A 25779-nucleotide genomic window follows, 5' to 3' on the forward strand; every position below is an offset into this window, starting at 1 on the left:
ACAAATTTGGTGGAAACAATTCCCTAGGAAGTAAGTAACTCGAGTATATGGTACTGAAAATGTTTTAAAATTGTTTACCTCGTCAAATAATGGTATATGTTTTTTTGATGTACCCCCACGAGGGACCCAGGTATGGGCCTTGGTTTCATGCCTTGAGATGCAATAGCTTGGAGTACACGTTTATAGAGATGGAAACTGAGGAGAGATACGTCTTTTTGCCATCAGTCAATATCATAACTTGTTTCATGGTTACTTGTAGTGATTCCATTCCAGACTATAGACGTTGGGGGTTCCATGGTTGTTGAAACCCATGGGATGGAAGCTTTAGTTGCTAAAGAATTGATGCATCTGAAATAACTTCTTCACAGCTTTCGAGAGCTTTTTTCCATGGTGTCTTACCATGTGGCGAAGACCTCGATTAGAAAGGTTTCGGTCTGTTTAGTGCCAATGAGGTGTTATCTTCTCCAAAACGTTTTATATAATGACACTCAGTAGTATACTAAGGTCATCCAAAATGGAAGTTGTATTAGAGTTTAATAGAATAAATATGAATATAATAAAGAGGAGAGAGAGTGTGGGGTTGAATGGGCATGCAACGGTTCAATGGATTTGTAAAGGAAAATTATTAATTTTTTAAGAATTTAAATGAATGTATACATTCTCTTTCCTACTTGGCATTTCATACCACTCTCCATGGGTTTAATCCATTGGAGATGGCCTAAAAGGCTATGAAAAATTCCAACAATTCAAATAATGAATTAGACGTATGAGAAACTAGGGTTAGCTGAAATCATCAAACATCTACACAGGGATCAGTGAATCCAGTGCGAATAAAGATCAAGTGAGCATTCGATATCAATTGACTTCAGAAACTGAAGAACAACCCTAATCAAGGAATTTTGATTTCAACTCGAAATGCTTCAGCCTTGGTGCCAAGCTTCATACATGTCATTTGCTTTGCAAGTATTGAATTTGAAATCGATCTTCTTCGTCTTCCGAGCTCCATAAAAACATGGATTAAGTATTTCAATGAAGAAATTGAAGATTGAAATTATCTTCATAACAGTTCGATTACGATTAAGTGTGCCACTTTACGGATGGGCTAAGGAGGGGAGGTGTTTGGTTCGGTCGCAAAAATGGTCGTTAATCGTTAGTTACTTAATTTTAGTCGCTGTTAAAATAAATAAATAAAAATTAATAATAACTTTAGTCTAAGTTTCAAATTTTAATATGGACAGCTTTTATGGTTTGATTTTGTTATATGATTACTCTCAAAATAGTTAAATTTAAATTCAAACTCTTAGTATTTAAAATATGATGAGAAACCATTAGAGTATTAAACCAAATTTGCAAATATTTATTTAAACAAAATAAAAGATATTAAAAGAGCATGAAGTCTTAAACTTAACTCTCAACACCTTCTCTTTAGTCTTTATCCGTTCCTCAACCCCTGGTGAAAGTTTAAACAAGACGAGACAATTCACAAGAAACTCGAACCCAACTCAGAAAATACTTGAAATCGACTCGACTTTAATCGACTCGAGCTATTCGAGTACCTTATCAAGTCGGGCTCAAGTAATAAATTACCCGGCTCATAAAGCTCACGAGCTTAATCGAGAATTTATAAAATTACATTTTTTCCCTTCATATATTTTTAAATTACTAAAATATATCAACACTTTAGATTTTAGGCACCGGTTAAGGAGTAAGAACTTAAATTGCATTTCAAAACTTTTGAAAATGTTTATTTTTGGTATTTTGAAGGTATGTAAAATGTAATGACATAGATGATTGATGCAATATTGACATTAGATGGTTTATAGTCATTTTTTTTAACAATGTAAAAACATGTGGAATGTTTTTAATTTTTGATGATTTTTAACTTTTCTTTAATTTTAGTTGAGTCAAGTCAAACTCGCGAGACGAACTCAATTGTATCGAGTATTTCACGATTTGAGTCAGAGCTTGAAATTTAGGCTCAAGGCGAGTTCAAGTCAAACTTCGAGCTCGAGTATTTTAGGCGAGTCAAACTTCGAGCTTTACACTGCTCAACTCAACTTATTTACACCCCTAACCCCTCTTCGCCCCACCTCACCTATGTTGCCGCTTCACTTCCTCCGCCCACCACCCTAAGTCGTCTTGTCATCTCAAGTTCTAGTCATCACAAGGTTTAATGGTTAAAAGAGTATGTGTTTAGATGGCACAAAGCTCTTTAAACACTCTTTCACAAATATCATAAACTATGTAGCATATGAACCATTACACACTACAAACGTAAAGGGATTGCACATTCCATCATCTTGTGATACCGTCTAGAATGTCGTCATAAACATCACAACCATTGCGAATTTGGATATCCAAGTCATCAAAAATGTCAGGACCACATAAGTCATAATCATATGCTATTTGTGGATGTACATGATCATGATTTAAAATTTGAAGACAAAGTAAGTTATCCCCATTTCAAAATTATGCCCTTTAAAAAATTTATAAATACAACGATATATGTATAGCATTTCAAACATGACGAAGATAATTTTTTTAGTTTTAAGTACTTCAACAAATAATAGACGATTTCACACAAATAATAATACAAACAAAAGACAAGAACATAGTATTCACATGGTTCACAAGACTAGAAAGACGAACACAAAGGAGAGAGAGAGAGAGAGAGAGAGAGAGAGAGAGAGAGTATTGATTTTAGCGCATTAAAATTTTGCTATCTTAGCTTACACAAATTCAAAGGATCTAGATATAGGATAAAATGAAATAATGATGTGCAAATAGTGAATTAAGACTCGACAACTTAATAAAAACAGTGCGTAAATATTATTAAATTGCAAAGTACAAAGATATAAAATATGGGACATGTGCTTTAAGGTAATACCCACCTCATTTACATATGTTATCTTCTAATAAGCTCCTCTAAGTGTTTGAAGGATTATAAAATACTTAGATAAGCACAATCAAAACAAATACTTCGATAAACACAATCAAACCAAGTGCCATCATAGCTCGGCCAAAATTAAACTATCAAACTATAAATCGAAAAACAGGTATGCAACACCCTACAAACAAATTTGCAAGGCCTTACAAGTAATATGCATAGCCTTACAAACATGCACCTTTGCACATTTGAACGAAACTAAGGCATTGTTTTATGGTTCTTGCAAAATTTCCTAATCTCATCCAACTTAAACTAAGGTTGGACTTTAAATATTCGGGGCATATCCAAAACTCAACTTAGACATATAACAAAATTCTACCAACATCATTAACTTAATACAATCCTTAATCTAGGTGCCCATTCCAAGAATATCAAATTTAAGCCTTAACACTCAAGGATTACCGCCATAAAATGGTTTTACTAAATATTTTAATTAATTATTAGAATTTACTTTAAATCTTAAAGTAATTAATTTCTTTGAAATTTAACTTAAAGATCAAAAAATTTAACCCGAAAACGTAAGTGTTACAAAAACAACTTCCTCCAGTGACACCTTCGACTTGGTTTGGGTTTTCAGGATTAGCAAAATCAAGATTGAATGAATGTCGTTATTCTTATTCAATCATATAAAACAGTTTACAGCTATTCCTAATTTCCTATTCAATTATATAAAACTTAATTAGGGTTTATGCATGCCAATTTGCCATCAGTAAACTTAATATGTGCATCGTCAACCTCGAAACAATCAATTGCAGTATGGCAAATTGCTATAGTATATAGATTAAACCTCAACACTGAAGTTCACATAAACATCTACTCATTCACATTTAACATAGGAAAATCTATAGTTCAAAAAAGAAGAAGTTATGCAAACAGTCATATTTTCAAACCAAAAACAAAAACAATAATTTTGATTACAAGTGTGATCCAATTGAATCATTCATCTAAGATCAACGGAGATATTCAAAATCGGAGTCTTTATAATATATCAAAAGCAGTAATTTTCAAAATTCCTACATAGAAACACTTTCAAGAAAGAAATACCAGAAAAATCAAAGCTGCATCAATCCAGAGGAATCTCCACATCACCATCAGCAATTTCCTGTTGCAAATCCTTAGGATCCTTCCCGTCGACAGTACAACCAACGGAAACACACGTCCCGAGGATCTCCTTCACAGTTCCCGCCAACTCCTTCGCCATCGACCTCGGCCTCATCACTTTCGCAATCTCGATAACATCATCTAACGATATGTTTCCAGAATGCTTGATGTTCTTCACCTTCTTCCTGTCGCGTTCCGGTTCTTTTAGGGCTTTGATAACCAGAGCAGCGGCGGACGGAACGACGGAGACTTTAGCTTGCCGGTTTTGGACGGTAAGCTTGACGGTGACTCGCAATCCCTTCCAGTCTTTGGCGGTTTCTTTAGCAATGTCTTCTCCAATTTTCTTGGGAGAGAGACCAAGAGGTCCGATTTTCGGGGCGAGTGAAGATGCAGCCCCGACCTCACCACCGGTGACGCGGACGTAGACGTCAACAACCTGAGATGGATCGAACTTAGGAGGCATTTCTCCGGTGAATTGGGATACAGAGGTGGTGAGGTGCGAGGGTTTGAGAGAACGGAAGAAGTGCAGAAATTGAAGTGTTAGCCATAACTAGGGTTTTGTTGGTTAAAAAGATTAGATGGACTAAGCTTCATAATGGGCCTCTATTAATTTGGGCTTGAGTATATGGGCTCACTTAATTGGGTAGATTATTAGACTTTACAATCTTGGGCAATCAACTCTTTTCATGTATCATGGATCTTAATGACATGTATGATACTATGATAATCGGGCCTTTCGAACACCTTTTAAGTTGTATAGTTTAGAACTTTAGATGGCTTCTTTTTTTTTGCATTTTTTTTTTTTTGCATTTTTTATATTTATACTACCTAAATGAAATATATGCAACTAATTTTATAACAATGATACATCATATCAACAAAATAAATGATACAAAAAGTTGTATAAGATATTCTCATCCATCCTGAAAATATCTATACATATGCCAAATGATTGAGTTGCCCTGCTCATGAACTATATATAACTTAGAACCGTTTCTTTACTGTAACAAAAAACACACCAAAATAGGTGTGTATTACATCAATCTCTTCTCCTTCTCTTCTACATAACGAGTGATGCCCGGACCAAATTGGGAGGATATGCATGTCGATGTTGTTCCTTACTCTTTGAAAGCACAAAAACCTTTAATAGAACCGAGTAAACTAAGAAAATGATGGTTATATGTTGACATATGTCTAATTATTTATTCAAACTCAACATGATTTGATGATGAATGGGAAAGGAGGTCCTTAAATAGGGATGAAAAGCCAGTTATGAGTTGTGGTGGAAAGTAGAAAAATGACAAAGCAATGAGCATCTTAGAAAGGATATACCATTGGCACAACACATAAAGTGCACCCAAATTATCCCAGCCCCATGTTCCTTGGTGGCCACTGTTACATTCTTTGAATTATGTCATACTTATCTGCTTCATTTTATTTAAGTTTTCATCGCTTTTATTGTTTAAACCAAGTTAATTTCCTAATGATTTAGATCCGAAACTACAAATATTGTTTAAGTAGATGCAACAATGTTAAATCAAGAGAACTCTCATGTCATAAAACACTTCTGATTGTTATGTTAGTGAACATAACCTACATTCCAAAGAAAAAAAACAAGATAACAACTTTCATTATTAAAATTAGTTATTCAATATCTTATCAACAAAAAAAAAACAGGCCCTCTTTATATAATCCTAATCTCATTCATTCCACCACACACACACACATTGTTAGGCTATATATTATTAACAGCACACAACTCGTGCCCTTTAAAAGCCTGAAGAAAAAAAACCCGGTAACGATGTCATTGCCTATACCCAAGTTTGGGCTTTTCCTTCAAAGTTGTGGCTGAAAGTGATGAGTCAGAATTGGGCTCGGTTGACGAAGTGGGCCGGGCCCAAATCTTGATATGGCCTTCTCGACACACAGTGAGCACGGATTCCTGTGTGAAAATTAAACCCGAGAGTGGATCCGTGTGGACCCGGTGGACTACTAAAGGTGAGAGCTTCGGGACATCACGCATGCTTGGCGCAGGTCGTAATGTGCCAGGTGGCCATGCGTGGTCCCAGTGAGCTGACTGGCTCCCAGTGCTCATTGTTGGGGACCCACCGGGAGCCCTACGCATTGGGACCACTAACTCCTCCATTTCCAAATCCCACAATAGTACTTGTGTGTCCTGTTGCATCAAATTATAATTTAAAATTACTTTTTTTTAAATGATTTATTTCGTATATAGGGGTATTTTGGTCATTTAATGAAAAATGGATATACTAATACAACATTATTACCTGACCAACAGAACCAAATCGATATACAACATTTTCACTAGTTCCATCTGAATTTGGGGCAGACCAATATGAATCAAAAGCAACCCCGCTGACCTGTCGCCCGCATTATAATAATATCAGAAATGAGAAAAAAAAACAAAAAGGGTATAAATGTAAAAAGACATACCCATGAGCTATGTCCTTCACCCCATGCTACAATTTTCCTTTCTTCCATACTCCATACTTGAACAAGGTCATCTTCACCTCCGGTTAATATGTATTTACCATCCGTGCTGTCATTTCATTGGTTATCAGTTACACTTGTTTTTTTACGAATAAAATTAAATAATAATAATAATAATAATAATAATAATAAAATTAAAGAGTTGAAGAAAGGAGCTTTTAACCTCCAAGTGCAACATAATAAAGCACCATAATAGCTTTTGCCTCCACATATAAGTTGTTCGGTTTTAAAATCAAAAACTCGTAGATAACCTACAACAAATATTATTTTAAATATAATTAATAAACTTACATTTACAGATATAAGAGATTAAATATAGTACAAAAAAATGAAGGATGTTGTTATTAATTATTATATATTATATATTAATACCATCCCTTCCAACAATAGCTATATAGGCTCCATCACTTGAAAAGGCAATACTGTTAATTGAACCTTGACATATATGCCATCTAGCAATTGGATTCTGTACATAGGTAATAAAAATTATAAATTATAAATTATAATTACATAAAAGAAAATATACAAATTTGGATACATGTCAATTGGTACCTTGCTGTATCGTGCATGTGAGACAGAAAATTGATTTTGATCTTTAATAACTGGGAATGAAGGGTCCCCTGAACCATCTTTATTCTGGATATATAAATGGTAAGATTAATAAAAATATTAATAAGTTTCCATTATTCACCATATTAATTAGAGACAGACTATTATTATTATTATTATTGTAAATGTAAATGACTTGCCTTTTCATATACATACATATTTCCATCTGCATGTGCAACAATGAAAGTTCCATCACCATTAGGTACCCATGCAATACTTGTACAGCGAGTGTTATTCACACATCCATCTTTGTTATAATGTTGGGCTCCAACAAGCTTTTTTCCACCATCTTGTAATTGTTGTCTTAATGACACTGAATAAACTACAACATTCACAAAACATGTAATGTATAACAAAAAACTGACACTAGTCGTTGAAATTTTGTCTTTTGAGAAAAACAGAAATGAATACCATCTCCAGAATTCAATCCAATGAGCAAATCATGTCCATCTTTAGCATCTGGATCGAAAGCATGGGAAATGGGATTTGAAGTGCTGAAATTTATAGACTTTATAGGATCCTGTGTATGACATTATCACATTAGAACCAAATTCATGTTGATTGTTGAAGGTGAAGTAACTAGTAAGTACCTTATCTTGAGAATTCAAATCACTGATGAAAATTGCATCACCAACGTTGAATATCAAATAAGTTCCTTTTCCATCAAAGTTTGAATTGGGTGTATAGCTATTGGTATATGAAGAACTTAATGATCCAACTTTAGTTGTTCCACTTGAAGATTTGCTTCCACCATTGCCTCCGACAAAACTAAGTGCTCTACTACCATTTCCACCACCTAAGAACTTTGCTGCTGCTGATTTTACACCACTACTGATGCCTATACTTGAAGATGAAGATGACAGAGCATGGACGGGTTTATCCTTTAGATGAGCAAGAGTCACCTGGGAAGCATATCATGATTCGGAAGTCAGATTAATCCTTGTTACTTTTCTTTATGGAATGGATATCGAACAAAAGAAGATATTAGTGATCTTCACATCTTTACCAAATAGCATACATAAACAATCCAACAGGTTACCAATTTTATGTTCTTACAGAAATGCCCAAATACTGAATTAAATACAGGTCGATTGAAACAGAATTAGAAACATGAGAAATTTATCAGAATTAGGGTGGATCAAGGACCGGAAATATTACCTGGGTAACAGACTTGCCATGGGCATAGTGAAGGAGACCGGCGGGATGACTCTTCTCGTACTTAAGCTTATACCTTCCTTCCGGCGTTTTGAAATACGTCTTCAAACCCGGCGCTTGTTGTCCGCTGCCGGCAGCGTTGTTGTTGCCTGTTGTTGACGACGAAGACATCATTGAATTAGGGTTCGATGCACTGATCATCGCCACGATCAGATGAATAGCTAGTGCTATGTACTGTGGAATTTGTACAGGAAAACGCAGAAAGAAATTGGATCAAAGCACATTGTTAAAAGCTAGGGTTTACGGAGGTTTCAAAAGGTTTTTATGATGGTGATGATCCGTTGAGTTGATTTTTGGGGCTTATCGATACTGAAAGACCAAATTTGCGAATGGAAATCAATTGACAATTGAAGTGAAACTGTCGGAGGCAAACAGGGACAGGTCGCTGGTGTTGTTCATATGCAAATTTTCCAAGGAAAGTTTAATAAGAGCATTTTTTCCTTTACTTTTTTTTGTTTAGTTGGCTTGGCTACGTAACAATGTTCCTAACAAGCTTTGGAGGATTGACTTTTAGCACTTTTTGTGAGTCCCCATTTTAGTAAAATTATCTAAGATATGGAATATGTTTCAATATGACGATTCGTCATAAAGCAGTTTTTGAATGTAACGAGCATTACATACTTAAGATTTTTTCGTCTAGCTATCTCTATCGATTGGCTTGGTCAACGTATGTCTCATGTGAAGTATCGCACTATCCTTAAATATCGGTTTATGATCTCAATATTTTCAGTTGACGAGATATGTCTGGTGTGTCGCAATGCTTGTTTGGACTCCTTTGGAGAGCATGTGGTCCATTGGAAAGAACTCTCGGGGTTCAAATACTGACACGATATTGTTACGGATGTTTTATTCGACATAATTAAACGTGTTGGGGTTTCCGCTAAGAAAGTGGCTCGTGTGAATTTTTTGACCGACCCGACAGAAAGAGGATCAACCCTTAGACCGGCTGACGTTTTGGTTTTTGGATAGGTTCAAGGGAAACATGTTTGTGTGGACCGTACATGGTATCCCCTCTCGTGAGTTTGGGGGCAAGGGGTTTCAAGTCGGGACGTGTTGCATTAAAAGTTGTTACATGCAAAGTAACCAAACATGAAAAGTCGTGTATGGAAAATCAACATGTGTTCATACCATTTGCGTTTGATACGCTTGGTTTCCTCGCACTAGATGTAATGAAGCTTCTTCATAGAGTACAACAGATTATGCATAACAACGTCATGTCCCATGGATCTATAAACATAGTTTTCAAAAGAATCAGTTTTATCATACAAAAAGGGTTAGTGACGCAACTTGTTACCAGTTTGCCTTCACACTTTTTGTATCAAAGAATGTTTAAATTAATCTATTTGATGGACTACCTTCATCTTTATTTGGCTAAGATCATCCATGTTACCATTCGCCACTTTCAACCTTCTCTAAAACCAATTTCAATTTTCAAGTATTTGAATTAGTAAGAGACTTTCAAAGTCCATTGATTATTAAAAAATAATCGACTGTAATTAATTGATTTTTTTCTTTGTATAGAAAACATGGCGGTATTGTTTGATATTAAAGGGAAGTTCTTGTATTTTCTTAGTATTACAGGTAAATTGGTCAATGTAAAAATATTAAAGTTCCTTCGACTCAAACTGATCGTTCTTTTTTTCTTTCATTTCTTTTAGAACATTGTTTAATGAAATGAGGTAAACCCTAGTTGCGTGTTTATTGTTGATTATTTGCTTTATCGGTTATGATTCATGAAATGACATGTGTAATTTATTAATATTTAAGCAAGAGACATTTGCTTATGATTTTGTTTAATGAAACTGGGAAATGTTTTGACTAGGAAAGACTTGATATTTAAGTGTGTCCGTTGTGACCCACATCTTTTTCATGTGAAGCCTTTGTTGGGTGTAATATTTATAAGCTTGGACCATATTTTTCTAGTATAAAATATTGTTTTAGGAAATAGAAATGGTTAGTGTTGAACTGAACGTTCGGCGAACCCTTCATGAACAATTTCGGCGGGAAATGTCCGTTTATGTTCGTTTATTTAATAAATAAACGAACATGAACACAAATTCTCGTTCGTTTAGTTAAACGAACGAACATGAACAATGGTCTCGTTCATTCATTTATGTTCATAAACGTCGGTTATGATGTTTGTTGACGTTCGTTTATCTTCGTTTGTTTAAGTTTATTTATGTTCATATATGTTTAATTGTTTTTTATTACATTACTATATTATATGTTAGTTTATGTTAATATATGTTCAGTTGTGTTTGTTTACCTTTGTTCGTTTATGTTAGTTTAGCAGGTTCACAAACATAAACGACCAAACATGAACAAAGTAATTTGTTAAACGAACGAACTTGAATATAAAAACTCGTTCGTTTATCCGTTCTTGTTCGTTCGTTTCTTCATCTAACTTAAATGAACGAACATGAACAAGCCTTTATCCATGTTCGTTTGATTCGTTTACAGCCCTAGATACTGTGTCAAAATACAATCTCATGAGGTCCGATGTAGAAAAATATAATGGAAGAGTGAACTTTGGTTTATGGCAAGCTCAAGTTAAGTATATGTTGATTCAATTTGAATTATACAAAGCACTAAAAGGGATATCAACTCATATTTTCAATGGTGATTCGAGCAAAACCAGTAAAGTCCATGATGAAGAATATGAAAATTTGGATTTGAGAGTGGAAAATTTGATTCCTTTGTGTTTAGCAAAGAATGCTCTTGCAAATGTACATATATCAATGACAAAGGATATTTAGGAGAAACTTGAGCAATTATATCAAGCTAAAGGCATCTCGAATTTCATTATCTTCGTATGAATGAAGATACAAAAAAAATTAGATCATATAGTGTTTTTAATAACATCGTGTCAGAACTGGAGGCTATTGAAATGAAGGTTGAAGACGAGGATAAACCATTGCGGCTCATATTATCTTTTGCATTTTCCTATGAACATATGAAACTTATTCTAATGTATGGGAAATAGACCCTAAAGTATGAAAATATCACAAGAAAACTCATATCTGAAGAAAAAAGATCGGAGAGTAGCAGCTATACTTTGTCAGAAGTAATAATTTTGATGTGCTAGAACAGGAAGAAGAAGTCACAAAAGAATTTAGTATGTTGGAATTATGGAGCGTTTATACATGTGAATAGAAATTGTCCAGATGAAGTGGATTCAGCAAAAGGCTCCGATACTGCTTACAATGTTTATGTTGCTAATGACAGTGATGTTTGGCTCTTTAAGTCATGTCATCCTTTTGGTATGCTCGTGCTACCATAAAAATGGATGTACTTTTGTTGGCAGGTTCACGAATTTACACATGGGCATTAGATTGGTATAAATGCAAGATATATGGTGAAAGTTGATGTTGATGGATGATGAACTTCCGGGTACGCCAGGTGGGGAAGTTGCAACATAAAATTTCAGCAAGTTATTCAACATGTACTGAAGTGAAATTTTTATAATGGTTTATTCTAAGGGGAGATATTTTTATGGCGGAGTGTGATAATTCTATGACTTTAGATGTAATGTCCGGTTCCTGGTATGTATTTAAATAAGAATTATTCGTTTTTGCAAGGGGACTCGACGAGTTGGAGTCCCCAAACTCGTCGAGTAGGAACAAAATATTATTGGACGCGGGAATTGAAGTCTACTCGACGATTCAAGTAGCCACGACTCGACGAGTATGACTGCCAGAGTGAAACCCTAATTTTTAGGGTTTACATCCTATTTAAAGACCTTAACACCCCCATTTTGGCCTCCCTCATTACCTCCCTTAGTCCAGAAAACCCTAATTCAAAACCCTAACCCATTGTGAGTGTTCTTGAGCCATTGGTGTGTGTTCTTGGTGATTTTGAAGCTTGAGAAGGAAGAGGAAGCTTGGGGGTTCAAGAGGAATCAAGTAGATCCAGAGTTTGTGCTCCATTTCCAGTTCATTTGAGGTATCAAGTCTATACCTTGACTATTCATTTGCTAGATCTCTTCATGGAGTAGCTTAGGGCTTTTAAGAGCATATTTTGGAACCATTCATGGATGCAAGCATGTTTTGGGGTATTGACTTCAGATCTGGAACTTTTGAGGGACTTCATGGCATAAAGGTGCCAACTTTATGGCCATGGGAGTCCCATGCAACTTGTGAACCTCATTTTAGGGCCTTTGAGTTAGATAACCCACACATGAACATAAAGTTAGTAACTTTACGTATTATATCGACCCTAGGAGGCCAGATCTACGATTTGGATACATTAAGCTCGACTAAAATCGACTGTATGGGTTTAAACTACGGGGGACTTGACGAGTCGCTCATACGACTCGGCGATTTAGGCCGAGGTTCCCTAACCTTTTCTATTACTGAGCAAACTTGTTGAGTTTAGAAGATGACTCAGCAAGTTGGACGTGTTTATGGACATGAAGATCAAAGAACTCGACGAGTCCAAGGACAAACTCAGTGAGTTGATGGCAATTGTCCCAACATCTATGAAGATGAACTCGATGAGTTCAAGGACGAACTCGGCGAGTTGCGAGTGAAATGACCCGACTTGTATGAAGGGGAACTCGACGAGTTCAAACGGAAAGTCCTGATTCTGTCATGAAGAGAAACTCGGCGAGTTAGGGGGTAACTCGACGAGTTAGATCGCGAGTTCGAGATTCTCTGAATCATGGAACTCGATGAGTTGACGAACCAACTCGGCGAGTTGAGTCAACCATAGTGTTGACTTGGACCAGAAGGTGTACTTTAACCGGAGTGTTTTGACTTGACCATTGACCAGTGTTGACCCTTAAGGGGGTTATAAGTTTGAAAGAGTAAATAAAAGAGATGTTATGTGTAGGAGTTTGAGGATAGTTGATCCCAGTACCGAGGACAGTTCAGCTACTTCACGACATTGAGGTGAGTTACCTTCCAATAGAAGTGGGTCTAAGGCTACAATGTCGGCCCGCTAGTAGGAGTTGTTTGTTAAGATGATTATCTTTCTGATAATTGTCTGATATACCATCATCTATTATGGTGTATGTGCTAGTATGTTATGTGATCATGTGATAGTGGTAGATACAGGATCAGTCCCCGTACCGGTTGAGATATACCGGCAGGGTAGGTCGGGCACCCCGATATGTATGACAGTATGATATGTTATGTTATTATGTGGTAGTGGTAGGGGTGAAATAGTCCCGGTAGCCGGTTGAAGTAAACCGGAGGGTAGGTCGGGCACCCAAATATGCCTGGCAGGATAGGTCGAGTACCCAGATATGCTTGACAAGGGGTAGGTCGGGCACCCTGATATGCCTGACAAGGGTAGGATGAGCACCAAGATATGCTCAGCAAGGTAGGCCGGGCACCTAGATATGCCTGGCAACATGTTTGTTGTATGGTATGTGGTATGATGGGGGAACTCACTAAGCTTTGTGCTTACAGTTTCAGTTTTTGTTTCATTTCCTTTTTCTTCGAAGGGAAAGGAGTCGGTACGGTAGCAACACATCAGACACACACACACGATTTTTGCATACGAGATTCTTGGGATTTGTATTCTAACATTGTTACTATGTGATGACATGATTTTGAGACTTATGATCTATGGCTTTCTATGAAATGAAATAACTTGATGATGTTTTCTATAAATTGTTTTATAAATTGCTATATCAAAAATGAAATTTTTGGTCTTCAATTTTGGGATGTTACATTAGAATTATGATTGTCGGTTGAAGACGATGTTCCCGCTTTATGTAGTTACGGTTTTTTTCATTTATCTAATGTGGAGATTTCTTGAGTTTTTGGCTAAATGAATAGTGGTTCCCATCCCACATTGCTACAAGGATGAACATTTGGGATAACTCCAAACTTATAAAAGATGTCCAAGACTTTGTTTTTAAAGCACCCCAACAAAAATATACTTAAATGTTTAGTTATTTGTTTATTCTCTTGTTTTAGAGTGTAGAGACTAGAGAGTATTAGTTAATACTTTTGAGAGTGTCGGAGTAAGTTAAGAGAGGTTTGAAAGATTAATCTATGTGATTGTAACAAATTATCATATAATTTATCTTTTTCTTTAGAGGCTCATGGGTTTTCTTTGGTTTTGGAGTATATTCTTATGTTCAATTGTTTTTTATTATTGTTATTAGGAGGTTTTTCTTTGGTTTTGGAGTTTTCTACGTATATTATTTATTATTGTTAAAATTACCTAAATGCCATCTTGTTTTTTCTATATGACAAGAAAAAAGACAATTTGCCAAATAAACATTATTTTCAAAATCCTAGTTATTGACTAAGTTTTGTTGGAAGGGAAAATTGGAATAACTTTATAAAAGTTCTATAACCTCACATAAAAACTATTTTGTATAGTATTTAAAAAAGCTAACTTATAATTTTTTGGACATATACAAAAATTTCTCTACAAATCACTTCCCAAAAAACATAGCCAAAATCTTTAAAATCTAGACATTATTTATATATATATATAACCAAAACCGATATATATCGAAATTTCTCATATATATATTTTTAGAACAACTTAAATTTTATTAAAAACAACTAGCAAGGAGCTAGAGAAAAAACAATTACATAGAAATTAAAGGGTTCTTTAACCATTCAGACCAAGATAGATAGCTTTTCTATTCCTACTAGAAAACCACAAAAAAGAATAATCTACCACCATATCAAAAATCAGCTCATTCCCTTTGCCATTATTCCCAAATAGCACATTGTTTCTATACTTCCAGAGAACCCACAAAGTAGTCTTCACAATTACTTGAAGGATTTCTCTACTTATTTTAGTGATTATCAAAGATTTTGGCCAAGAAAGTAAACTCAAAAGAGGCAAATGAAATGGAACTTGCATTTCCACCCATTGAGAAACAGAAGCCCATGTATGCGCTGCACTTTCACATTCCCCAAACAAGTGCTTCAAGTTTCAACATTGGAACAACAAAGAGGGCATAAAATCGATGGGACATCAATACCTTTAGTAACCAAATTCGTCCTCAAAGGGAGACGATCATATAAAAGGCGCCATATAAATATATTTACCTTCCTAGGTAAAAGAACATTCCAAATCATATTGCAATCCACATATGGTAACAATATTTGCTCAATACATCTCCGAGTAGCTTTCACTGAGAAGTTATTGTCATCTTCAAAATCCCACCACCATTTATCTTCCTCCATACTTAGTCGTCTACCTTCCACTAAAACTAGAAGATCTTGAAACTGAGAAAGTTACACACATTCATGAAGGTCTCGACTCCAATTCCAAACACAGAAACCATCACGACATCTCTCACTAACCAAACAATTTTGGTTAAGGTCAAGGCGAAACAACACTTGAAACCGAAGAGCCAAAAGGATGCCTCCACACCAGTAATCCTTCTAAAAAGCAGTAGAATTTCCATCTCCAATCTTTCTAAGAGCCATAGAGTAAGGAATTACATCTTTATCGTTCATTATATCCCAAGATTTCATAATACGACCCCACACGCCATTTCCAGGACTAGACCTACCAAAATGAGGATGCGAACAATTACCATGAAGTGCAATAATAACCTTACGCCACAAGGAATTCGATTTAGTGAGAAAACGCCATCTCCACTTCTGAAGGAGTGCATAGTTAAAACACTCCAAACTACCGATTCCAACCCCACCTTGGTCCTTAGGAGCAATAACTAAATCCTAAGAAATCCAATGAATCTTTCTAGAACCCTCTTCACCTCCCCAAAAAATTTGGGCTCTGAGAGATTCCAACATCTTCTTTACTTGAACCGACATCAGAAACATAATCATAAAGTATAATCCCAACGACCCAAGAACGGAGGAAAGAAGCATGGAACGCCCACCTATAGACAACATTTTCAGTTTCCACGAGGCTAACTTCTTTTTATAGTGATCAATAATTCCTTGCCAACTACGAACCCTAGATGTATTTTCTGCCACTGGAAGGCCCAGATATTTAAAAGGCAATTTCCCAGGAGCATAGCCAGTAACCTTCACCATCTCCTCTACTTGGTTATAAATAACCCCTACACCATACAATTTTGATTTATGAATGTTCACCTTCAAACCCGAAACCATGAAGAAACAATTCAACACCATTACCATGTTTTCCAAATTCATCTTATCCCACTTTCCCAACAACAATACATTGTCTGCATAGAAAAGATGAGAAATTTGACATATTTCCCAATCTATTTTATCCACATATCATTCTCTATCATGGGTTACGCTTGCATAATTAATGAAAATAGAAATGAATGATTTACGTGAATCCTTGATCATATAAATATGAAAAGTTGAGTTTGCGTGAGAAAAAGGGATATACAAATTAGTATTGGATTTGTTTAATTAAATCTTTTACCTTATCTTCAGCAAATACCTTCCTTAAATTGTACTATAATGTAATCATTTGGTTTAAGCAAAAGCGTTAGATTAATTAGAATAAGAGATGATAGTGATATCTATCATATGTGATTACATTTGAAGACATGTAGAGCCGATGTTTCTTCAGCATCAATACAAGCTCCAAATCAAGCATATGTGAACACACAACCTTTGTCAATTAACAAGTCTATACAAAATTGATGCTTGTCCAGAATATCATCAAAGCTAATTTTAATAGTTCACGGTTTCTCAGAAACTCAGTTGTCAGAATTATTCAGTAATATAAACAAAATCAAATCAAATTGATCGATAATGACATACTAGAGGATGAAGACGAACTTGAGATAAGAATGCGTTTGGATCCCTTGCTACATCAAAAATGTGGTTGCCTCAGCATCCTTTTCAGTAATGTCCCTTGTAGCAACAACACGTCCAATATTTTGAAAATTTCACTGTCGACGTCAGTTTTAATCGTTAGAACCGTAGAACATAATGTTTTAATAACGACACCTTATCATATGAGTAACTCCAATATGGATCTAGAGAATATCTCTAGAAAAGACAGATGCTACTTTTGCTAATTGGAGATGGGTAAATGTCACTGTAACCCAACAAGCTTTACGGTTTTGGTTTAAAAGGTCGTTAATGTTAGTTTTTGGCACTATAAAGGCATATACTTTCTTGTGACCCGTTAAAAAGGGTATTAATCTCTTTTTTTCCTGTTTCACCGGTAAAAAGGATGACATGGCCATATCCTTTAAGTTGTAAAGTCATATTTGGGGTAGTAAAGTCAAGACACACAAAAATCATAAATACAATGTTTTCTCCAACAAGGATCCGACAAAGGTTACATCCACGATGTTTTGCTTTTTCCGTTCTTCATATTCAAATCTCAATATCTCATAATCTGAATCTTTTCTTCAAATTTCAAGATTCACCATCATAAATATTCAATTCCCTCCCAAACCAACATCAAAATTTTCAGTTTGTTCACAATCTCATGAAGACTACTGGATCTTTCAAGGATTCAACCCTCTTTAGAGTTTCACTTTCTAATCACAGTCAAGTCGATTTCAACTCATCAATATCTTGAACAAACATCTTTCCCCATCTTTATTGTCAACCACAAAGGATGTTGATGGAGGCTTTTCTAAAACCTTATTCTTCACACCTTCAAATCCAATGGAAGAACATATCCAATCAGAAAGCTCAACTAAGATAATAATGTTATAAACAAATTAAATCATTAGGTTTGAAAGAAATTACTTATTCATCGTGCATCATCACAAAGATGTTGTACCACATGCTCAACAAGTTGTACCTTATAACGCTCCGTCAATATCATCTTTTGTCAAATAAAACACAGATCAGAGAGTTTAAGCTAGTAAAAAACACAAGTTCTTCGTCAGGGAATAGAGTACAGACTTACCACATATTTTTCTTTACTTAATCAATGAAGGTTTTGAGGGGTTTTTAGTTCTAGGAAGCGAAGAAACTGAAAGACCAGGAAGAGAATCAAAACTATCGATTTATGAAAGGACATTGGCGTTTCCAATTAACCAGAATGGTCACATCAGCATTCCAAATCGTTGTTCGAATGTCTTCGAAACGTGACCCCGGTGTATGATCGGTGTAAAATTAAAAATGGAGAACATTCCAATCCACTTCGCGTTCCAAGGTAGTATGTCTCTTATGATTCTCTTGATCGGAATGGTGAGAATTAAAGAGGTGCAATTGGTGAAACCTTTAGCTTGGGGTAGGTGTGAAACTATATATGCGTGTGGACATGGCATTGACTATACTCGTAAATATCTCAAAAATGAGGCTTGTTCTAATTCTAATAAAGTCAAGGATCATTGGAATATCGTTGTTAATAGTTATTATCAAAAGAAAGGTGAAGTTTCAGGGAGTTGTAATTTCTTAGGCATGACATTTATGTATTCTCATTTGTGTTGTGATTTTTCAATCAACGGAGTTGATTTCTCAAAGTGGAGCTTGTTCTAATTCTAACACACTCTCTTATGTATTCTCACTTATGTTGTGTTTCTTGATTGATTTACATGTGCAAAGTTTGTTTTTTTATTACACTAGGTATGATATCTTTCCATCTTAATTGGTGTTAGCGACGGGTGTTGGTGGTGGATGAGGGTGATAACGGCGGTGGGCGACGGCAGTAATGGTGGTAATAAGTGATAGACATTTTTTTAAATAATTACATAATAGTTAATATAAATTCTAATTAATCAAAAATAAAAAGATAAAATAAATTAAAATGGAAAAATAAGTCTTTTTATCTATGAGGTTTTTAAAAGTTAGGGACTATATACTAGATTATGGAACACCACATGGACCGGTTTATGAAGCTTTGTCTTTATTAAATAAATAAAGATTAAAATGCACTTTTGGTTCTTATGGTTTACTGAAAATATCATTTTTAGTCATAATATTGGCTTCTTTGTCATGGTTTGTCCAATAAAGGGTTTTGGTAACACCCATGGTCACTAAGCCTTAACTCTATGTATTTTGCTTATTTCCACTATCAAAAGCATGTGAAAATATCAGTATACAATTTTTCTAATATATTTGATTTATTAACATTGTTGATAACCTTAGGAGCCATTTCCTTAAAGTTTTCAAAAAAATACCCAAAAAATGTTAGTCCATCATCGTTCGTGTGCATCAACTCTCAATCGATGGAGGCAACACCCTCCTAGCATCTTCAAATTCGGCAAGACTTTGTCGGACTAGCTTCAGCATCGACGCCCTCCCTCCACCTCAATCCTCTCTTTACCGCCACCCTTTCTCTACGATCACCCCTTCTCTTGTGATCTCTCATTTTTAAACTCTAAAGTGTGTGTTATTATATAAGGACCATCATATAATATCAAGAAAATAGGGTAGATGAGATTTGTGTCTCATAATCCTTGCAACATAATCAAATTTACTAAAAAGGCCATTAATTGTGTAGATCACGAGATTTTGTTGAGGACATGTTCTACAAAAGGTTTGCAATCCCTTTAATCATTGTGTAATAATCATGAACCAATAGGTCACCCATGGATATGGTTATAATTTCTAAGCTCGATATCCATGTTTCACTTCATTGTTGTCTTGGAAGATCTTTTCGAGGGTAAACACACCTGTCGAGTCGTGACATCTTTCGTGAGTTAGAGAAGTGATTGGCAGATTGAACGATATAAACAAAACTTCACAATGGAACTTTTCTCATTCTAGATCAGTATGTCTCATGTTTGGTACATCATATATGCCATTGATGTGATAAATGACATCAAAACTAACACAATGTGGAGTGAAAAGTTCACGTCAACCATCGTAGTTGACGTGTTCAAGATTGAGGAGAAGGAGAATGCATGTTTTGATATCTGTATTTTTTTTTGTCTGAGTATATGTAGCGATGAAGGGAAGATCACGTTGAGAGAGAGAGAGAGGTATTTTAGGAAAGAATTAGATACATAGTCTACGTCTCTACGATACAATGATAATTGGTATTTTCCTATAATAAAACGTTTACATTGATCACCAAATAAGTACAATTCAAATAGGTCTTGGGCCATTTACGCAATACAAAATACATGGGCTATATATTAATGGGAAAATGACTTATTAAGGTAATTATATTTTTGGTATGTTCACATCTAGATAACTATCTTTTTTTTGTACACGTCTAAGTAACAAATTTGTTGGAAGTGTTCACATATGACCATTATGACTTGCTATAGCAGGTTAAATCCTATATGTGAACACTTTCAACAAGTTCGTTACCAAGATGTGTACAAAAAAACAGTTACCCAAATATGAACAAAACGAAAAGTAAAAATAAATTACACAAATGGTCCTTATGGTTTGGGATAATTTGTGTTTTTGGTCTTAACTTATTTTTTTAATTTGGATGGTCTCTACTGTTTATTTTTGTTACGCGTTTGGTCTTTTTAGGTAAGACAGAGACCAAACTCGTAACAGAATTAAACAATAGAGATAATCCGAGTTAAAAAATAAATTAATTAAAAAATAAATAGTAGGAATCATCCGAGAAGATACATTTATGTGAGGTTTATTAATTTTTTTAAACATGTAAAAAATAAATACATAAATAAGAAAATTAATTAAAAAATAAATTAATAAGGGCACAATAGTCTTTTTAGGTAAGTCAGGGACCAAACGCGCAACAAAAATAAACAGTAGGGACCATCCAAGTTAAAAAAATAAGTTAGGGACCAAAAACATAAATTCCCACAAACCACATGGACCATTCGTGTAATTTACTTTTACTTTTCGTTTTCGTTTTGTTCGTATTTGGGTAACTATTTTTTTTGTACACATATAGGTAACGAACTTGTTGAAAGCGTTCACATCTAGGATTTAACCTGCTATTGCAGGTCATAATGGTTATATGAACACTTCCAACAAGTTTCTTACCTAGATGTATACAAAAAAAAATAATTACTCAAATATGAACATACTAAAAAGTTAATTATTTTAATAAGTCATTTTCCATATATTAATCTAGGCTATCTACCAGTCAATAGTTCAATCAAGATAATGAGAAGAAAATAATAGGTTTTGAGTTTTTCTCATACTCTTGAGTGTCCATCCCGTCATATATTATGTGCGAATAAAACATAGACAAAATTACATAAATGGTCCTTGTGGTCGACACAATTGATCAAATATGGTCCTTATGACAAATTTTGTGCATATATGGTCTTTATGGTTTCAAAATTTTGCAAAGATAATCATTTTGACCAACGGTGTTAACTTTTTTAGTTAAGTCCCTTGTGAATGACATATTTGCCCTTCCTATCATAGGGACCATTTATATACTTTCTTTCAGCCACAAGGACCATTTATATAACTTCTTCTAATATTTATTATTATTTTAATTTAATTTATCTATATTTAATTTTGTTTTAATATATTCTTTAGTCATGTATGTTAGTTGTGATAAATGTGCTATTAGGATTAATTTTTTATTTTCTCTTACTCATTCATCTTTATATATATATATATATATATATATATATATATATATATATATATATATATATATATATATATATATATATATATATATATATATATATATATATATATATATATAATTCACTATCATAGTAAGCTAGAGTAAGACAGTAAGTTGTATATGCATAAAATTCTATATCTAAATTAACTACGAAGAACAATGAATCCAACATTTTGGAAAACCCAATTAATTACGTAATTTAGAATCGTAAGTAGTAGAGGTTGCAATGGGTTAGATTGAGTCATTTTCATGTTGAGCTACTTCAACTAAACATGTTGAGTCATTACGTTTTGATATATGTTCATGGTTTTGGCTTCATCTTTACATGGTGAAGAGATATAATGCATGAACACCGGCCACCAGATTTGTAGGATGTAGCTGCTAAATTGACAACTTGGAGTTATCTTATTTTTGAAATTTAATATTTATTAATTATTATTTATGAATTAATTTAAGAGATGTATGGACTTACATGGATTTCAACGGACCATTTGGGTTGGAAGAAAGCCCATGTCTTTGGGTAGTCAAATGTCAATGCCTCAATTTATTTTTTAGAATACTTAGAAGAAGTTATATAAACAATCAATTACCAAAATAAAATTATTTTTATCATTATACATAATTTATTTATATAAATCATTATAAAGCAAGGAAATACTTAAAAATAGAGGAGGTTAATTTTGCCACTCAACATTAATATATGCAAGATTCTTTACAAATCAAACACTTGTTATAAAAAGAGAAAACTATAAATTTGGTCCGTGTGTTCATCAAAAGATAAATCCATGTGTTTAATAGAAATTTGAAGGCATATATTTAGATTTTAGAGAATGGGTATATCTCCATACCGAAGCCATTGGGAAAACCTGTAACACCACCCAAAAAAAACAATTCAATAAATAATTATTTTATAGATATAATTTAGATTTAGATTAACTATTAAGACTTAAGAGAGCACTACTTACCAACCCTCTCCAACATGGTTGATGGGCCTGGACCCATTTTCCAAAATTGCCACCATTGCTGTCATGATTTGCAATAAAAATGTATTAATTATTATTTATAATTTATCTACAATATAATAATAATAATAATAACATATAGAAAGATATAGTTTAATATTACTATTTCTGAGTGTTGTGGCTAAATAGCATTCACCACGTATCCATTGCCCTTCACCCACTTCTTTCTCCATCTCATAAAGGTAACCAACGATGGTGTGATTTTGATCGATTAATCCACTTTTTATTCCATTTGTTAAGGCTAACAACAAAGCAACCAAATAAATAAATAATAGACTTAAATATTGTGTTTTATTGTTTAAATTTAATAGGGTTTTGTTTTGTTCATATTACCTCTATAAAAACGTGGTGTAAGAAGCACCACTTTGGAATCATTGTCATTGTAGGGATATTCTGATTTAATCATCGATACATTATTAACAAATGAGATTTAAAAAAAAAATCTATAATAATGTAAATACATTTTTAATTTTTTATACCGTTCAAGTTCAAGTCACCATTTTTTTAAAAATTTGCCATCACTGAAACAAAAACACAACAAATATATTAATTATTAATTATTAATATTAATAGAATTGTTTGGATAATGCTAATCTAATGATAAAAAATGGATTTTCTTACTTGAATCGAAGAACATATCTTTATCAAAAGTCTGCAAAAAAGGGGAAATCATTAAAAAAAAAACCCTACACAAAGGCTAATCATAAAATAGAAATGTTTAAAACATATTTGAATAAATATACAGATTGTTTACCTTCTCTTCAGGAAAACACTTGTTCGGATCTTCCTGTAGATGATTTAGTGAAAGTCAATTAAATACTAATTAACATTTCTCAAAACTAAAACTAACCATTATTAAATTAGTGTAACAAGAATTTTTACATACCACAAATCCGGTTTGTGATCTTTCAAATGCGTTCAATGCAGCCATAGATCTCCGGAGATGCTATATATATATATATATATATATATATATATATATATATATATATATATATATATATATATATATATATATATATATATTTCACCAATTATCAGTCTCAACAGCAATTTAATTAAAATGAAATTTAGTTGCTTAATTAATTACAATGATACCTGATCAAAGGAGTTATTCCAATAACAACGCGATGAAATTTTGGTGATGATTGAAGACGTTTTCTTGAATAATCCAATCATTTTCGCTCCTTTTCAGAGTTTTCAGAAGCTAAAAGGAATTTGAAATGCATAATATACCAAACAAACACACATATAACATGAAAAATATTGTGTGTATTATATAATACATAAGTAAATCAAAGTTTGTTGCAATTTCTTGTGCTAATATAACGATTTATATCCTAAATTAAATATAAAAAATCATCACAACACTGATAATCAAAGTTGAAAGTCCACTGTCCACACCATGCATGATAAAAGGTTGGATCCACCCATGCTTACAATTTGCATTTTTTTGTAGGAAGTAAGATAATTATAGCATATGTATGATAATAGAACATGAAGGCTACTTGAAAATTACTTCTTCAAACCAACAACGAAGATCATATACACACAAATAAACCATATAGTATTAAGAAATTCTATCAACACCAATGTATATATATGTAATAAACAAAGAACTACTACTCCACAGAAACTCAGATTTGAACTAATTCCTTGTTACAAATTCTAAAACATCAACCCAAAACTCAACTGCTGGTTCGATATAAATCCAGAAATTATCATCAACGGACGATGGTTTTAGTGAATAAATGATCCTTCTGGTGAATTTTGGGTACAAGGAGTCAACCAAACAACAGCACAGAGCAGTAAAAAGCTTAATCTATGATTTTTAATCTGTGCTTACTAAGTAAATCATACCTCAAATCAAGCCTTACGACTTTCGTTTCCTTTCTGTTGTGTTTTACACCAAATCGTCCCAAATATTTTGAGAGTTCGTGATCGATTCTTTCAAATCGACTGAAACGAGTAACCTCCATGACCTAATCAACTCCAACAAAGAAATTAAGAGTAATGACGCATTAACCTAGACAAAAACAACATCAACTAAACCTAACTATAGCATAATGAGATGATTACCTGTTAGCATCTTTGATATCAGAAATGTAGATGAAAAGGAAACAGAAGAAATGGAGACACAATGTGATCGAGAGAGTGATTGAAGACGAAGGAGGTGAAGTTGGCCGGAGAATTAGTTGCGATCGACGGTGGCTACGTGGTTGGAGAACTGGAATGGTTTAACGAGTGGAGGAATCGGAAATGAATAGACCTAATTTTACTGAAGGTAATTTCATCAACTTGGTACTGGGAGGGAATCCCAAAATTTCGCTGATTTAAGGGGGAACGTATCAGTCTCTAATGTAGACGTGTTTTGGCACCGGACCTTTAAGGCCACCACCTTACCGCTGCGTTGGCAGCTATAAGCCTATAACCGTTTTCATGTATTTAAAAAGAGAAAACTGGTCCCTATAACTTGCAAAAAAACTATCAATAGGTCTAAAAGGTTTCATTTCCAACTTATATAAAATATATAATTTCCAACTTACATAAAAGATATAAGATCCAAAATAAAAAATTTATGGGTGCTACTAAATAAATACCTTATTTTCTAAGTTAACCATTTACTATTAAAAATACATCCTAAATTTCGAAAAATATGTAAAAAGACATTGAAGACTGAGAGCATTATAATTTGTGACTTTTAATTACAGTTAATTATTTATTTTAATACTTAGCTAACTATTAATTGTTAGATTATAAAAAATAATTAAGTTAACATTAATCCAATGATACAAGATTAGATAAATCTTCTAGCATCATAAAGCCTGGCCACCGTCTAGAAAACGCCATCAGTCTACCGGCGGCAAGCGACAACACGTCCGACCACGACGTAGAAAAAACAAAAAGAGAAAAGTGAGAGTTAGTGATCGCGAGGAAGAAATATCTTGAGGGAGAAACAAATGGAGATAG

The 25779-nt window shown here is 33.9% G+C and overlaps 3 protein-coding genes and 1 long non-coding RNA gene across 5 annotated transcripts; all 4 read right to left on the minus strand.

Annotated features, from left to right (window-relative positions):
* Positions 1 to 3907: 3907 nt before the first annotated feature.
* Positions 3908 to 4596, minus strand: LOC111915208 (60S ribosomal protein L12). Its single transcript, XM_023910882.2, has one exon. It carries the CDS (start codon positions 4509 to 4511, stop codon positions 4011 to 4013), a length of 501 nt encoding a protein of 166 aa, XP_023766650.1. The 5' UTR covers positions 4512 to 4596; the 3' UTR covers positions 3908 to 4010.
* Positions 4597 to 5653: 1057 nt separating this feature from the next.
* Positions 5654 to 8844, minus strand: LOC111915207 (uncharacterized). The gene is made up of 10 exons (XM_023910881.3): positions 8327 to 8844; positions 7759 to 8070; positions 7580 to 7688; positions 7309 to 7490; positions 7112 to 7195; positions 6932 to 7025; positions 6723 to 6810; positions 6503 to 6608; positions 6337 to 6429; positions 5654 to 6224 (listed from the first exon to the last, which is right to left on the minus strand). The coding sequence occupies exons 1-10, from the start codon at positions 8522 to 8524 to the stop codon at positions 5853 to 5855; spliced, it is 1638 nt and encodes a 545-aa protein (XP_023766649.1). The 5' UTR covers positions 8525 to 8844; the 3' UTR covers positions 5654 to 5852.
* A 6897-nt stretch (positions 8845 to 15741) lies between these two features.
* On the minus strand, positions 15742 to 17520 carry LOC111915232 (uncharacterized). Its single transcript, XM_023910910.2, has 3 exons — positions 17424 to 17520; positions 16126 to 16514; positions 15742 to 16041 (listed from the first exon to the last, which is right to left on the minus strand). The coding sequence occupies exons 1-3, from the start codon at positions 17518 to 17520 to the stop codon at positions 15742 to 15744; spliced, it is 786 nt and encodes a 261-aa protein (XP_023766678.2).
* Positions 17521 to 22452: 4932 nt separating this feature from the next.
* LOC111915176 (uncharacterized) lies at positions 22453 to 25211 on the minus strand. Of its 2 annotated transcripts, XR_008223605.1 has the most exons (11): positions 24889 to 25190; positions 24670 to 24791; positions 23908 to 24016; positions 23696 to 23755; positions 23564 to 23596; positions 23431 to 23461; positions 23289 to 23330; positions 23143 to 23202; positions 22913 to 23050; positions 22753 to 22810; positions 22453 to 22653 (listed from the first exon to the last, which is right to left on the minus strand). It is a non-coding gene; the product is annotated as an uncharacterized LOC111915176 (long non-coding RNA). The 2 variants fall into 2 exon arrangements; XR_002858085.3 differs by having other exon boundaries at positions 23908 to 24791; positions 24889 to 25211.
* Positions 25212 to 25779: the final 568 nt, after the last annotated feature.

This window comes from Lactuca sativa, chromosome 1 (assembly GCF_002870075.4).
Source record: "Lactuca sativa cultivar Salinas chromosome 1, Lsat_Salinas_v11, whole genome shotgun sequence".
NCBI lineage: Eukaryota > Viridiplantae > Streptophyta > Magnoliopsida > Asterales > Asteraceae > Lactuca > Lactuca sativa.

Coding starts and splice junctions, on each gene's coding strand:
- LOC111915207 (XM_023910881.3), bottom strand. CDS start 8,524: ATGATCAGTGCATCGAACCCTAATTCAATGATGTCTTCGTCGTCAACA. Junction 6,430..6,502: donor GTGAAGGACATAGCTCATGG/GTATGTCTTTTT, acceptor TGCGGGCGACAG/GTCAGCGGGGTTGCTTTTGA. Junction 6,225..6,336: donor GATTTGGTTCTGTTGGTCAG/GTAATAATGTTG, acceptor TTGATGCAACAG/GACACACAAGTACTATTGTG.
- LOC111915232 (XM_023910910.2), bottom strand. CDS start 17,520: ATGACTTTACAACTTAAAGGATATGGCCATGTCATCCTTTTTACCGGT. Junction 16,515..17,423: donor TTTTAACGGGTCACAAGAAA/GTATATGCCTTT, acceptor TTTTCTATGCAG/ACAATGTATTGTTGTTGGGA. Junction 16,042..16,125: donor TGTTTCTGATGTCGGTTCAA/GTAAAGAAGATG, acceptor TGGATTTCTTAG/GATTTAGTTATTGCTCCTAA.
- LOC111915208 (XM_023910882.2), bottom strand. CDS start 4,511: ATGCCTCCTAAGTTCGATCCATCTCAGGTTGTTGACGTCTACGTCCGC.